The sequence below is a fragment of the Prunus dulcis genome, chromosome 3, assembly GCF_902201215.1.
Source record: "Prunus dulcis chromosome 3, ALMONDv2, whole genome shotgun sequence".
Classification (NCBI taxonomy): Eukaryota; Viridiplantae; Streptophyta; class Magnoliopsida; order Rosales; family Rosaceae; genus Prunus; species Prunus dulcis.
In genome coordinates, this window is record NC_047652.1 from 18577250 (window position 1) to 18593459 (window position 16210).

At 37.8% G+C, this 16210-nt stretch overlaps 3 protein-coding genes across 6 annotated transcripts; 2 read left to right on the plus strand and 1 right to left on the minus strand.

Annotated features, from left to right (window-relative positions):
• Positions 1-294: 294 nt before the first annotated feature.
• LOC117621360 (probable lipid-A-disaccharide synthase, mitochondrial) lies at positions 295-4038 on the minus strand. Of its 3 annotated transcripts, none has more exons than XM_034351789.1 (9): positions 3948-4038; positions 3292-3545; positions 2895-2994; positions 2622-2727; positions 2315-2538; positions 2081-2153; positions 1491-1729; positions 832-1058; positions 295-729 (listed from the first exon to the last, which is right to left on the minus strand). In XM_034351789.1, exons 2-9 carry the CDS (start codon positions 3522-3524, stop codon positions 528-530), a joined length of 1404 nt encoding a protein of 467 aa, XP_034207680.1. In that variant the 5' UTR covers positions 3525-3545; positions 3948-4038; the 3' UTR covers positions 295-527. The 3 variants fall into 3 exon arrangements, with proteins under 3 accessions (XP_034207680.1, XP_034207682.1, XP_034207681.1); XM_034351791.1 differs by having other exon boundaries at positions 3292-3583; positions 3948-3995; XM_034351790.1 differs by having other exon boundaries at positions 3852-3961.
• Positions 4039-6146: 2108 nt separating this feature from the next.
• LOC117621362 (GDSL esterase/lipase At2g42990-like) lies at positions 6147-9277 on the plus strand. Of its 2 annotated transcripts, XM_034351793.1 has the most exons (4): positions 6147-6912; positions 7275-7526; positions 7620-7767; positions 8879-9277. In XM_034351793.1, exons 1-4 carry the CDS (start codon positions 6547-6549, stop codon positions 9070-9072), a joined length of 960 nt encoding a protein of 319 aa, XP_034207684.1. In that variant the 5' UTR covers positions 6147-6546; the 3' UTR covers positions 9073-9277. The 2 variants fall into 2 exon arrangements, with proteins under 2 accessions (XP_034207684.1, XP_034207683.1); XM_034351792.1 differs by having other exon boundaries at positions 6149-6912; positions 7275-7767.
• A 3856-nt stretch (positions 9278-13133) lies between these two features.
• LOC117621566 (GDSL esterase/lipase At2g04570-like) lies at positions 13134-15172 on the plus strand. The gene is made up of 3 exons (XM_034352120.1): positions 13134-13594; positions 14007-14496; positions 14760-15172. The coding sequence occupies exons 1-3, from the start codon at positions 13226-13228 to the stop codon at positions 14951-14953; spliced, it is 1053 nt and encodes a 350-aa protein (XP_034208011.1). The 5' UTR covers positions 13134-13225; the 3' UTR covers positions 14954-15172.
• The last annotated feature ends 1038 nt before the right edge of the window (positions 15173-16210 follow it).

Here is a 16210-nt window from a genome sequence, read left to right on the forward strand (position 1 = left end):
ATGTGAATTATGGTTCCTCACAGCCAGTACTGATCTAAGCTAACATGTGACACCTGTACATGAAGCACAAGACTCGGCACAAGATAGATCCACCATGCCTTGTGTTAGATTCTTTCATTTTCTGTTCTTGGGTGTGTGGAATAGGCTATCCGATCCGACTGATAACATAACTCGTTAACTAATCGAACATGAGCCCAGTTAATCCAAATTGGTGATAATTTGATTGCCTTAATAAGATATCAATTGTGTTTAAATTTATGTTTGTTGTAAATGTTGTATATATTTGCACGAGTATGTCAAGTAGAGATGTGTTTATCATTATTGTCCAATTTTGTTCATGGAATGGATTATGATACAGGCCAATCCAATCCCATATTGGATCCGTTTAGATGAAAGCATTTGTCAACAGAAAAAAACCACTTTCAACATAAGGGAAAGCGTGAAAACGAAACTCTCCACCTTCTATTCTAATCAGGCCAAAAGTTCATTGGTGAGATGATATTAAACATTTGGACAAATTTTTTTACTTAAGTAGTTTGCACTTCTGGCTTTGTATGGTACAGTATTGCCGTTGCTGCTATCATACTTGGTGTGTAATGGGGAAACCTCCCTCCTTGATGCTGCTGTGACAGGTTACCTAAATTTCTGGCCGGAGCGCATAGAAGTCCAATAACCTTTTCAGCAGCAACGATCTGTTTTTCTCGGAGGCCATCATTGTGTATCAAATTCCTGTGGTGGATCATATATACTTGAGTTATAAATCCCCAGTCTTTCAGTAATTAAACTACAGAGGAAAGAGATCATGGTTGAATGAAAACAAATAAGACTTACAAAATCGATGAGGCTAGGTTTGTTGGAGTACATGCTTGAAAGAGAGCTTCAGGCATAATAGCTGAATCCATGAGAATATTTGGGAGGGAGATGTAAGGTATCTTGGCTTTATAATGAATAATCCACTCAGTTAGGAAATGAGCTCGATAAGCAACTACGCATGGTAGCCGCGCAAGCTGCAACTCCAAAGCAACTGTTCCAGAAGCACATAATGCAACACTACTTGCCTGCAGATCAACATGAGTAACAAGTTTGAGCAAGAATAGACAAATTAATAAGGCACGCATTCCAAATTACGGAGTCTGAAAACTTGGATTTAGATATGCTCATATTCATTCCCTGTTGGCTATCAAACAAAGTGACGAAAAATTAATACACTGCAGTGAACTTTGCAAACAGCCCAATTACTTGTCAACTCTAGATATTTAAATTTTTTGCATATACAAACCAGCCTTCTAATATGTTTTGGCTAAAGGAGAAATTGGTTGGACTTAATTAGAACCCATATTGCGACAAGAAAGGTGATTTTTTCCTTCACATCAACAGGAATCGATAGATCAACTTTCTGGGAAATATGCCATTAAAACTTAAATCTAAAGCGAGAATCCTAGCCACTAAGTTTTATATCATCCACAAGAAAGGTGATTCATTTCACTTACACTGAATGCATCATATTTTTGGTGCAGGGATCCTCCTGGAATCAATATTACAGGCACAGGCCACTTGTTAGTGATTCCAGTGACATAGTTCTTCACATGCTGATTTGGAGCGACATGGATGACTGTTACTAACTCGGGAAAGGAACCTTTTAATAATCTCATAGTGTTTGCAAAGATGGAAAGCATTCTGGTGACCTCTTGCAATCTGCTTCCAGGAAGCAAGGAAATGACTGTGGTTCCTGCAAAATAAAACACACACATATTATACGTATGGACAGAGGAAGAAATGTGCATGAACAGAAAGATGAGTCAGTAAGGACTTGGGGAGGAAATATCAGAGAAGATCAATGATTCAAATATTATATTCCTAACAACATACGGAGCTTAAATAATTTACTGAAAAAATACCTATAATAAGGAGAAGAAAAGGAAAACACACCAGTTGATGGAGAAAGTGACAACGTACAGTCAATTAGATTTCAAATAAAGGGTTCATTTTGCAACCTCAATTCTCAGACCACTATAACTCAATCACTCTTAGGTAGCACATAGGATATTTAAAAAAATTAAAACAGAATAGTAGATTTTACCTGCAGGTATTGAATATCTCTTTCTGAAATCTTCACAGTTTCCTTCTATCTTCCATTCATGAGGTGAAGTGTCCTTCCAAACACAATACTACGTATCAGTACTTTAAACTTAAAAGTGAAGTCAGTTTGAGCAGCATATATAGTTATATACTATATTATATTCACAGCTTTCTGGAAGAAAGAACATTAAACTAAAAATCTGAGAAATCCGAAAAGAAAGAAAACAAATCATACCAAATTTAACTCCAAAACATCCTCCAGAATGGGGTGGCCCACAAAGGTTGCAGCCAGTCCATTTGATCGGCAAACTTCTTCTTCATTTGGAAGTATACACAAGACATGATCCACAAATTCAGTCAGGCCTCCGAGTCTTGCTTCACCCCCTTTCCAAGCCCAGAACGATGGGGCTACATAATGAAAGTGTACTGGAACATCGAATCTCTGCTGATTGTATCTAGCTGCAAAAAGCATGTCCCCAATTTCCAACACTATATGTATCACTAAAGTCTGATTATAACTCCGAGAAGGTGTTGCATATTACCCCGTAACTGCTTTAAAAGACGTAAAGAGAAACCCTTGGAATCCACTGTTACAACAACATGAGGTTGAAACAGAAAAGCAGCCTCTATTGTCTCCTGCAGCTTCACCTGACACAATCATGTTCCAGTTTTAAAACCTTGACCTAACAAGATGCCAGGATGCAGCAATCTTTTCTCTTGTAACAAAGATGCTTACAAAGATATAAATTAAATTAAATTAAAACTGCATTCATCATAGGCTTTGTTAAGTAAGGTCTTATTTAGCTCACACTCACTCTCAGCCTATTCAGATGAGGCAATAACTCCAACAATCCCATTACCGCAATATCCTCCATAGGAAACAGAGATTTTAATCCTTGTTTAGACATCATGGACCTGAAAATAATATGATTAGAAAACAAAGACCTCCAACAAAGTCAGGAAGATGTTTAACCAAATATCATTCAAACAACAAAATTTTGAAAACCATGGTTTTGTCCAAAGTGCCTAAATCTCATCCATGTGAATATTTTCTGTCCTTATTAAAACAATAATAACACAATTAATTAACCACACTCATTATTAGACAAGGAGATTTAACAGAAGAGGAGCTGCTAACATAACCCCATCAAAAAAGGATTTCTGAAAAGAATTATAATTTCCAATAAGACTGCAGGGAAATTAGAAGTTTACCCTCCAACACCAGAAAAACGGACAGGAACAGGACAGAGCTTCTTTAGAGATGCCATTAGACGAGAGCCAATGGTGTCCCCAGAAACCTCTCCAGCGACTATGAAGACCCTCAGCTCCCCATCTTTAACAGCCACATCCATTACATCTCTTGAAACTGATGTATATCTTCTGAGTGGCCTAGAGAAGCCCACAACATTTCTACCACCCACTTTCCATATTGTTCTGAACCACATTCTGAATACCTCTTAAGCATTCTGGTTCATGGGCACAAGAAAAGCAGTGTGTTGAAAATCTTAGGCAATGAACAAACGAAACAATCATTACCCAAATGCAGGAAAAACAAAATGCACAGTAAATTAACAAACTTTATACAGCAGGATAAGAAAAATGAGTACAAAATTGAAGTTAGTAAGCTCATAAGCACCCAAATTTAAGCTTCAGCGTTGTAATTAGGCAGCCATTATATGAACCCAATAAAAATAATTGATTTTCTTCAAGAAATAAGCAGGACATACAGAATTTAATGACGACGTTCAGAAAAAGAAGAAGAAAATACTGACCCAGAAAAAGTGCTCCCCATGTAAGTTAAATACATAGCAATTTAAATATTAAAAAGAAAATGAGAATGCAAGCAAAGTTGCCAAGGAAGAACTTACAGTTGAGGAGCAGAGGCAAGCGGTGGAAGAAAGCAGAGGGTTTCAGAAAACTGCTTCAGAATTTTTGGGTTAGTTTTTAGATGAGTTTGGCCAAAGCCCACTTGACATGTTCAATAGGGCTTCTTTTTTTCTTATGGGTTAAAAGGAATGCAGGACCAGAGTCGCCCAATAATTGGCTAAGACCAAAAACGGTGATAACAGCTAAAAAGATTTTATTTAGAAGAAATTGAAGAAGATGAATCAATTTAATGTTTCAGGTGAGGAAGCCAAAACTTGATTGATGGCAAATTGTTACTCGTCCACTTCCTTATATTCACCAGATTTTCGAGTTTGATAGGATGTGTAGGAGAAAAACTTACTTATAGCAGATTAATCGAATAATTGTGTCTACAACACTCATCACGTGATATAACTTTATCGTACGATAAAATTATATTTTCGTGTAACATTTGCTCGATAATAGTCCACGTCACTTACTTTTATGTATGACACTAATACACGTGAAGCCACTTTATTTTTTGAATTCCTTCTCTTATTACAAAACATAATTATTTATGAGATTCAACAAAGATGACCCAAAGAACAAATAATCACCTCAACATGAGTGTGACATGAATAGACATGACAAAAAAACATAACCACAAGCACAATGGATTGATGTCACAATCACAGATCTGCAAAGCCTTGCTCTTTCCTCTCTTTGATGGATCCATTCCACAGTGTGTAAAGATTAATTATAAAATTAAATCAAAATTTTCATCCTTTAGAGTGCAGGATTTTAATAGGATTTAAATATTGATTTATGTATTTATTCATGTATATGTATGGAGTATCTTGAAACAAATGTGTACATGAACTGAAGTGCTTGAAAAAATGAAGAGTCATAGATAGATGTATGCTTGTAGGCATTAAGATAAAATGAAGATATTGATACATACTTGTTTTTCATTCCCTCTCCAATCCGGTAGGCTAAAAATGTCCTCCTTCAACCCGTGTATTTGTTGGGGGCTAAATACCAATCCAGGCAATAAGTTGGGCTAAACAGCGCCTTGTGTTTTTGCCTGAACTGGAAATCAATTGGGCCCAAGTAGTAGAAGCCAACTCGCAGCACGTGAAGAATAATGTGCAGGCGGGGCCCTGGCGACATTAGCATGTCAGCCACTTGGCCCTTTCGCAGTCGCGTGGCACGCCAACAGCACTTGTCCCTTGGAGATCAATGGCTCTCTTCGAATCTGACCTTTTTTTATTTTACCCAACGGTACTTGGATTAGATCAACGGTTGTGATGCAAAGTTGGGCAATTCAATGGTTAAAAAGGATCTGGTTGAAATTTAAATCCAATGATTAAAATAACTTTTTAAATTTATCTAAATTATATCCAACCCTAAAATTCTATATACACCCACTCATTTATCCCATCCATTTATGTTTAAGTGAAATAAAATTAGTTTTGTGGAATTTCAAAAAATTTAGGGCAAAATGTTCATAAAAATAAATCAAAAAGTAATAAATAAAAATTAACCCAAGAAAAATTAACTACAAAAAATAAATAGAGTGAAACCATTTTTTAACAATTTAATGAAGATGCGGAGTCAAAATTTGAGTCGTTGAGGGAAAAAACTGTTGAGTACTTGTAATACATGAATAGTTGTATTTTAAAGAGTGAAAATTTGAGTTTAGCCCATTTAATATTGAAGATGGCCTAAGAATTAATACGAGGACTCCCCGAAAGTCACCCATCCTAATAATACTTTCTCCGAAACTCATTTAACTTCATAGTTACATGATAAATATCGGTGCATATGAGCGATCGAATCCCTCACCTGCAAAATGAACGTCAAAAAGGCAAAGAAATATGGTTTATGATTTAAAGAGTCCTTGTAACTTGTAGTAGCCAATTCAAAGCACGGAAAAGGTCTATAAATGGAGATGAGCCTCGTAAAGAAAAGCCAGCTTTCTTTTGGGTTCAGAATAATTTAACTAGGGCCTGTCACTGCCTCTGTCTCCCTTAAATGCTACAACTACCCTCCGTCCCTCTTAATAAAATGAATTTTGATCAACGATTCCACCAATAATGTAAACTCAAAACTAGTTGGGAATTTATAATCACCTTCCTAACATCAGGACCACAAACTAATATCATTTGCTATATCTGTTTTGTTCTTAATTTGTCATATATATCTAGAGTTGAGAAGTTTAAAACAGATAAAGATTAGGACCTATGAAATGTCTTGGTGCTACTCCTATAACTAGAACTGAATTTTAAACCATGTTTCCAAGCGAAAAAATTATCGCACTTGGCATATTGTGGCCGGAATAAAAAACCAGTGAAATCCCTGAATCACACAAGTCTTTTTCTGAATTTTCTGCCACATTACTGCAAAAGTCATTGGACATAACCATGCCTACCCTCCATTCTAGGCAGTAGGCTTCTAGTCCTAGAGTACAAAGCACCATTACATGTTCTCACCCTCCAAACCACTCTTCTCCACAAGTTCCACAAATTTCTCAGCTCCTCTCATATTATTTTATTTTACAATCTCATCTCAAATATCTCCAGCCTTTGCCAGTAGCCACTGACACAAAGTAGCCAAGAGTAAATGGCATACTTATACACTCCATGGCTCTTGTTGACTCAAATCCTACTGCAAGTAGCAAAGTATGAGGCTGAAGTTCCAGCTATTATTGTGTTTGGAGACTCATCTGTGGACTCAGGAAACAACAACAGGATCTCTACACCTCTGAAGAGCAATTTCAAGCCATATGGGCGTGACTTTGCTGGTGGCCAGCCCACAGGAAGGTTCTCGAATGGTAGAGTTCCTCCAGATTTCATCTCTGAGGCTTTTGGGCTCAAACCATCTGTTCCTGCCTACTTGGACCCCAAATATGGGATATCAGATTTTGCCACTGGTGTTTGCTTTGCTTCTGCGGGAACTGGCTATGACACTGCAACTTCTGATGTACTAGTAAGTCTCCTACGCATCAAAAGATTTCAGCCTCTTTCTTTATGTTGCATTTATCTGCTATAATGCGAAAGCCCCTTGTCTCAAAATTTGGATTTGTCTCATCATTCACAATAAGGGTTTGCCTTATCGTGCTTTAATCATCGTCTTATTACAATATGAATCATGCATGCATGCAAATACAATGCCCCATGTATTTTCATACTTTGCTTGTCTAAATTTTAGTTAATACTGTTGGCGTTATGTATCTAGAATGTTATGTTATTAGACTGTCAATTTGGACAATTTTGCCTGATCAATGCTTCAAATTTGAATATGTGGTTATAAAAAAATTCTCATAAAAATTACCTTGGTGTACAATGCAGAATGTGATACCTCTGTGGAAAGAAGTGGAGTACTATAAGGAGTACCAGAACAAATTGAGAGCCTATCTTGGCGAGGCCAAGGCAAAGAAAATTTTGACAGAGGCTTTATATTTGATAAGCTTAGGAACAAATGACTTCCTGGAAAACTACTACACAATACCCACCCGGCAAATGGAATTCACAGTCCAACAGTATGAGGATTTCCTTATTGGACTTTCTGAAAATTTCATCAGGGAAATCTACAGTCTTGGGGTCAGAAAAATATCTCTAACTGGGCTTCCTCCAATGGGGTGTCTGCCATTAGAGAGAGCCAGAAATTTCATGGCTAATCATGATTGTGTGCAGGAACATAACAATGTGGCTGTGGAATTTAATGGGAAGTTGAGCAATATGGTGGCAAAGCTGAATCAAGGACTTCCAGGCCTTAGAATTCTGTTTACAGACAAAATATATCAGCTGTTCTATCAAATCATTAAAAGGCCTTCCTCATATGGTAAGTTAATACTTAGCTGTCAACTATTGATCTTTAGATACATGCTTATAGAACTGCAATGATGCAATAGCCATATCTTGACAAAATATATACATCATTATGCCATGACAGCATCTTTTCTATTTTGGCAAAGTTCCAATCAGAGCAGAGTCATTGGTAGTCTTGTACACTTTCTCTCTGGGGAAAAATCAGATCTTTGGTTTGAAAATTATGGTTACATACATGACACACATAATTATATCATTAGCATTATATCAGACTCTGCTAATTCAACTTTGAGTTGTATAGTTTAGACACCGAACAGCAGAAAATATTTAACTTTGACTAGTAGTAGATGTGTTCTCATTCTGTTGAGTGTCTTATGAATGAGAAAAACTTGGTTGCAAAGGGGATAGCATTGTTTTGCAATCTGCCAATAATGCTATGCCACGTGGAAGTGTTATCACTCGTGTAATAGCGTTATTGGTCGAGAATAGCAAAATAGTGCTATTCCCTTTTCACGGAAGTTATTTAGTATTATCAAAGGTAAAACTATATAATAGGAGTTTGAAAAACCAGGGGGATCATAGACCTTTGCCCATTTAACTGAGAGAAGGAAAAATTATACAAGATTAACCAGATTTAGCAGTCACTATGATTAATTACATAAAGGGTACACCTACTGGCTAGTTAATTAGGGGCCTGTTGGTGAAATCATATGGATGAAGTGGACAAGAAAGTGGTTGAAAAAGTTGGTGGGAACTTTAATGGGAGTTTAATATAAGCATGCAAGCAATTAACCGAGTTTGGTTTGGCACACACATGACTTCTGTTTTTGTTGCAGCTACCAGAATCATTGTGCAATTTTAGCTCCTGAGTTTTTCTAGAACTAACTGAAGCTAATCACTGATAGCTATGAACAACAAAGCAAATTGGTAGCTCTTACCTTTCTTAATTATGATTTATTTTGATTTTGAGCATCATTTTGTCTCTGTTTTCTTTTTGTTAGAAGATAGAGAACACACAAATGGCTCTTGAAATTTATTTATTTATTTTTTAAAATGGCCCTAAAATTGGTTTAATTATGATTTTTTTTTGTTTTTTTGTTTTTGTTTTTGTGATTGGTTGACAGGATTTGATGTTACTGAGGTGGCATGCTGTGCTACTGGGACATTCGAAATGAGCTACCTCTGCAATGAGAATAACCCATATACATGCAAAGATGCAAATAAGTACGTATTCTGGGATGCCTTCCATCCTACGGACAAAACAAATAAGATTCTTGCAGCCTCTTTGATTGGCATTCTTCGAGAAACCTTCAAGTGATTTTGTATATATTCTTTGTCTCTCTGAAGAAAAACACTTTCTTCATTGGCAGTGAAAAAAGAGAGTAGTGTGTGGGGTTCTATTGGTTGTTTGATCATCTACGTATGTAAACACTTTCTATTTGTTCCTCACAGATCGATTGATGATCTGAATTTGTATTAAATTGGGTTTGAAGTTTTAATTTATGATCTGATATTTCTTAGGATATAGATTCCAAGTCAACAATGTAATGGCTAATAGCATAGGGTGGAGCCAGTGAAGGCAACTAATGGAAAATGCATAGAAGGGGAGCTCAAAGATAGAGTGTGAGCTTGGATGTATTCGGGATTCTCTATTAAGAACGGAAGTAGAGGTAACGATCCAAAAATTTGGCTTACCATCCATGGCCATGTGTAATGAACCTCTACGTATTCCTTCTTTATTTATGTACCCTACTGCAACTTTTGTTTCATCATGTGGGAATTGGAGGTTAAGGTCCTGAAATCCCCAACAGTACCACAACCACAAGCCACTGTTTTACGTTTTTTGTGGTTTTATTTTAAGAGGGAGCTTGTTCTTTTTTGTCTAACTAGGATCCATATAAAAGGTTGATCACTTGGGAGTTTTAATACTGTTTATACCTAAAATATTTCCCTCTTGGCCCCACAAGGGGAAATGACATGGAAAGGGCCCATTGAGCCAAGATTTTGGGCCTACAAGCCAAAGTATCCAAGCCCAAAGTAAAAAGAGGAGGGTCAGACCTGGGAGGCCCATGACCGTGAAAACAACAAACTCGGCCTAGGTCTAAACTCAGGCCCAAAGTTAAAATTGACTGAAGGTCCACTCGACCCAAAACTCATGCGCCGAAACTTCAGCCCAAGCATTAAGGAGACGGCCCAATTCTAAGACCTAACCCAAACCGTCAGACATGAGAGAGACTTGACGAAAGTCAAAGCTCAACATTTGGTCCTCGGCCTAGAGGATCTCAGCCGAGTAAAAAGCATGAGCGCCGACTGAGGCAAAGATTTCACATGCACTTCCTTGAGAAGAGCGCCACGTAGTAGAGCAAAAGGAATGATGAGACGTCGAGCTACTTTTTGGAACTTGAGCTACTCAAAGATTGAAACCCTTGGAACTTGGAGAGAATGAATAATCAAAAAAAGTACCATAGAATCAGTGATCGAGGCACGATGTGACGGTAAAAGGGCGGTAAAAGGGCGGCTCACGCAAAAGGTTTGGGTGGTGGCTGCAAGTCTCGGCGCCTCCTGAAGAGGCAAATTTTGCCTATAAATAATTGAACAATTTTCATTTTCGAACACCCAATATCTCAACAAAAATCAAGCTGAAATGTTGTTCAATGTATTCCTAAGATAAATTTTATTGTTTTTCTAGGATTCAACGTAGCATATCACCAAGAACTATGAAGCTTGTTCAAAGTTATTGAGCACTATCACTGTAATCATCCATTTAATATATCAACAAGTAGCTATTTGACAGCCAAGCATGGCAATCTCAAGCACCCAACACGATGCAACACAGGTAGCCTTATGTCACATCCGGGGATGCGCTCCGCCGTAGCACGATATTGTCTGCTTTGAGCCCCATGCCCTCACGATTTTGTTTCTGAGAACCCACGAGTAACTTCCCAATGGGTCACCCATCCTGGGATTGCTCTAGCCCAAACTCACTTAACTTCAGAGTTCCCATGACTCCAAAGCCATCAAGCTTCCAAAGGGAGCTCGTGCTAGATGGAGGCGGGCATTTACATATAAGGCACATCACCCCCTCTATGTTGGTCGATGTGGGATGTTACAATCCACCCCCCTTAAGGGCCCGACGTCCTCGTCGACACACTCGCATCACACGGCAAAGTGGCTCTGATACCAAATTGTCACATCCCAAGATGGGCTCCGCCGTAGCACAATATTATTCTATTTGGGCCCCATGCCGTCACGATTTGTTTCTGGAAACCCACGAGTAACTTTCCAGTGGGTCACTCATTCTGGGATTGCTCTAGCCCAAACTCGCTTAACTTCGGAGTTCCTATGACTTCAAAGTCAGTGAGCTCCCAAAAGGCCTCATGCTAGATAGAGGCAGACATGTACATATAAGGCACATCACCCCATCTGCATTGGTCGATGTGGGATGTCACACCTTGTTACCAAGGCTAAGAACCCAACAGTCGCAAAATCGTTCTTAACTCAGCCCAAATTGTTTGACGAAGTCAGATCCAAGGCACACACTATCATATCACTCTCTTCGCTCTCAAAGCCGTTACAATTGGCATGCATAGCACTAACACTAAAGAAGGACGACTTTGTTTTCAAATCTGCTCAGCCCTTGATTATTCCATTCAAAATAATCGTCTTAGTTAACCGAAAAGATTTTGAGGTCAACAAATACATTAGGGGTTAGTTTGAATTTTTTTCTTAAAGTATAAATTTGTGGGGCATTGGTCCCCAAAACAATGTCATAAAAGTAAGCCGCCATATTTGTTGGAGTATGAAAGCTACATAAAAGATAAATTGAAATCAAATATCGGCTTCTTTTCTTTTCCTTTTCTTTTGTGATCAACAAAAGAATTATCCTGATGAGCAGTATAAACTAACATAACATACAAACTTCTAATTTTCAATCCCAGACATCATTACATATCAAATCTGTGTGGCCAAAACTAAACTGGATAGATAATAGTGGAACTAGAAGTTGAGGCTTTAGGGGACACTAAAAAAAAAAAAAAGTGGCAACAGTCACGATTATTTGATGACTGTTGTGGGGGTAATCAAAGGCTTTAGTCATCAAAAAAAGCAAAATTAGTCACCAAAAAGTCACAAAATTTGACTAATACCTTTTGTCACAGTCACAAATGTCACCAAATAATGATGATTGTTGTCACTTTTTTTTATTAGCAGGACAATACAGGTAATTTTCCAAAGACATGAAAATAAGGCAGGTATTTAATCACAAAGCTTAGCACCTCCAATTCTGTTGGAAGAGCTTTAAAAACCCAAGTCAAGTTTGAAAGGAACTGGTCATTTTCGTGGGCGGTTTGCATTGGCACCCACACACACATGATCTGTTTACATCAACTCACACAGCTCTCTTTTGCCTCACTTTCGACATTTGGCTGCATTTTCGGTGTAGTAGTTGTGATTTGAAGGCCAATGCAGTCTTATTTGCTCTCAAATCTCTAGCTTAAAAGTCGAGGGCCATATCTAATATGATCTTTCGTGCATGTGAAACTATCCAATCAACATGATGTATGAAAGATTTGAACGCCAATGGAGTGATTTTTGGTTTATGAGTTTCAATAATTTGCCATTAAATGTGGACTTCATGCCGTTGCATAGTTTAATTTCGTTCGTACAGGTAGGTGTGTATTTTTCCAACGTTTTTCCTTACATAAATAATTGATAGTTTATACAAAATTCATATATATACACGGGAATAAAAATGTTAATCCTTACCACATTTATTGGTACAACAATATTGGTGCTCCTCTGCAGCTGGCTCATGAGTATGAGTTTGGTTTCTTTTTCTTTTCTCTTTCCATTAACCGGAGGGGGGGAGGTCGGGGCGTGGTGTGGGGGAGAAGTCGAACTCGAATCTCTTCCAAGATCAGAAAAATAAATATCATGCTTATGGTCAAAATTATGTCACTATTATCTTTCTCAAGTGGCTTTAAATTGTTAGCTATATAATTTTTAAGATAAACCTGATCTTTAACGGGTCCGAAAATAATATAAGCAAATGAGTGAGTTGTTTAATTCTCTATACAAGTACTTTAATTTGTACAGAGCAGCCAGGGCCTTCTGCCTGGTTTAATAAATTAGTTTGACATATTCTATGTGAAGAAATATCACCTCTACAATTAATTTGATATATTTGGCCACCAAATATTAATTGTTCCATAGAAATGCAATGGACCAATAAATGATACATACATCCCTTGCCAAGCAAAGATTTTTTTCTTGTGTGTGAAAAGCCAACCTCAGTAAAGTACTACATCAACTTAAACTCCCAACAACTACTCTCTACCCTAATGCCTTTTAATTCAAACCTTTGTATTTATGTTCCAACCAATATTATTTATACATGACAAGTTCCCCTCCTCAATCCATGTCCAGGGTTGTTCAGTTCCACACAAATAATTAACAAGCAAAACAGCTGAAACATGGGAAACTTGCACATTTCATGGCTTCTTCTAACTCAAAGCCTGTTGCTAGTCACCAGAATTAGTGCCTCGGTGGTCCCTGCAGTCGTTGTGTTCGGGGACTCCTCGGTGGATGCCGGGAACAACAACCAGATTCCCACAATTCTCAGAAGCAATTTTGAGCCTTATGGCCGGGACTTTTCCGGTGGCAAGCCAACTGGGAGGTTCTCCAATGGCAGAGTGCCTACAGATTTCATCTCCCAGGCTCTTGGACTCAAACCATTCGTACCTGCCTACTTGGATCCTTCCTATAACATATCAGATTTTGCCACTGGTGTCACCTTTGCTTCTGCTGGGACTGGCTATGATACTGCAACTTCAGATGTGCTGGTAAGTACCAAATATTTAGTATAAAGCGCTTCTCTATCTCACACACATATAATCTCAAATATGGGTTACGTCAGTTAGCCAGTTAGTCAGGGCAATGAGTCCACTTTCTTACACCCAAATTCAAATCCCTTTTTTTATAAATTAGATTAATTTAAAGTAGATTACCGCTTGTAAAAAAAATTAAAAATTAAAAAAATCAAACCAAATGGGCTACCAATTTACAGTATTTGTTACATTCTCGATATTTTCACAATATTTGGTGGATACTCTGCAAACAGTTGGTCAATACTTAGTAATTAATGTCACCTAAATATCCACAATGGTGTACTGTAGATTGATACTCGATACTAGCCAAGCCAAGTGTCTGCTCAAATTTTCATATTTTTAGAAAATCCCGGTTCATCATTTGCAGTCTGTGATACCACTATGGAAGCAACTGGAGTACTACAAGGAATATCAGAACAAACTAAGACTTTCTCTTGGAGGAATAAAGGCAAAAGAAATAATCAATGGAGCTTTGCACCTTATGAGCATGGGCACCAATGACTTCCTGGAAAACTACTACACATACCCCGGCCGGTCATCCCAATACTCTATCCAACAATACCAAGATTTTCTCATAGGAATTGCAGGAAATTTCATCAAGCAACTCTACCATCTCGGAGCCCGTAAAATCTCCCTCGGAGGTCTGCCTCCGATGGGGTGCTTGCCATTGGAGAGAACCACAAACGTCATGGGTGGAAATGACTGCATTGCAGATTACAACAACGTGGCTCTGGAGTTCAATGGCAAGTTGAAGGGCTTGACCACAACCCTGAGCAAAGAGCTTCCTGGGATCAAACTGGTGTTTTCAAACCCATATTACATTTTCCTGCATATGATAAGAAGACCTTCTTTGTATGGTAAGTCAGTGAGTTATTTTTATTTTTATTTTTTCAGATGAGTCAGTGAGTTATATTAAGTCTGTGATCTGCTGCAAATGTTTGACCCAAAGCACCATATTTCTCACTTTAGCATTTAAGTAGTCACATTCTTTGGGTGGTGGTTATCATGTGATTTTTCTTTATAGTTTCTACTTGTACTTTCCTCTCCCCGGTTTAAACTGGGGAATTCGTATACGTGTTACATTGTAATTTGTCTAATTAAATTCTCGTGTGACTGACAGGATTTGAGGTGACATCAGTGGCTTGTTGTGCCACAGGGATGTTTGAAATGGGGTACGCATGCAATCGAAACAACATGCTCACCTGCACGGATGCAAGCAAATATATATTCTGGGATTCATTTCATCCAACAGAGAAAGCAAATCATATAATCTCTGATTATGTGATGAATAATGTACTGGCCCAGTTTCGTTGATTCTCTTCAATTTCAAGACCAATGTATGTGTCCTATGTTTTAGTGTCATTATATATAGTACAGTAAGACATTAAGCATGATGTTGGTAGAAAATATGATGTTGACACTCGGCAGAAAAATGGCATAAAGCCTGTGAACCTATGATCAAATTGGTGCCTGGGATGTCAATACGTACTTGTACCCATTTCTTAGTAACCCTCAGTCGTTTTCATGATATAATTTGTTTTTCCCCAAATTTTTGTGCCCTACAGGCAACAGCAGCAACACTCTATGTGGAAGTACATTGTGGCAGGGTTGGCTATAAATTTAAGTAATTTGAATTAAGGCTCTAGTATAAGTACTGTAATTTGAAGGGCTGGGACCTAGTTAGGCGATTTTAACTAGACAATGCCCTCACAAGGGCGGACCACACTTGGTGTAGCATAATATAAGGCAAGCTATTTAGGACGCTCTATTTCATTGATCCCTCGTTATTTAGGGTTTTCTTGATATTTCTTTAAAATAAAGGTAATGTGCTTGATGAAATGCCTACAAAAATTGACGTGGCCATATGGTAATATATTTTTCTGCCCCCACAAAGAAAAATCCACAGATCCCCTATTTGTTGAGGGAATTTTGGAATATAAGTTTAATACTACAAGTTAAATAATGCCTAGACAAGCTCAGTGAGGATTGCTTGGTTAGGGCATCAGCAGTGGAAAGGATATACACCTTTTGCTGTTGGAATCTTCTGCAATGGGAAGGTGTATTGTGGGTGTAAATTTGCATTTTTCACCGGAGATGGAAAATAAAATGCAATTGTACATTTATTTTTACATATTTTACAGACAGGACTCACTGGAGAGAAAATTGGAGAGAAAATGTTGATGAAGAATTAGGCGCCTAGACGCGCACCTAAGCTTTAGTCGCCAGCCAACTGCTGCTCCACAGGTCGCACGGCTACTTAGTGCATTCTGACATCATCACATTGCTTCTTGCAACTGTCTTACTCTTCCCAAGAATCAAGGGTTGTGATTCATCTCCATTCAAAATAGAAGTCCTAGATTCATTGACCTTTATAAACTGAAAAAATTACCTAAAATAAATACATAGCCATCAAATGGTTCAAAAAATTCAAAACCAAACACTTAAAATATTATGGGGATTTTATATATTATTTCCTTCCTTTTTCTCTTTCTTTCTTTTTCTTTTTTTTTTTTTTTTTTTTTTTTTTTTCTTCTTCTCAAATTTTATGGTGATTTTTTCTCTGGATCAAGG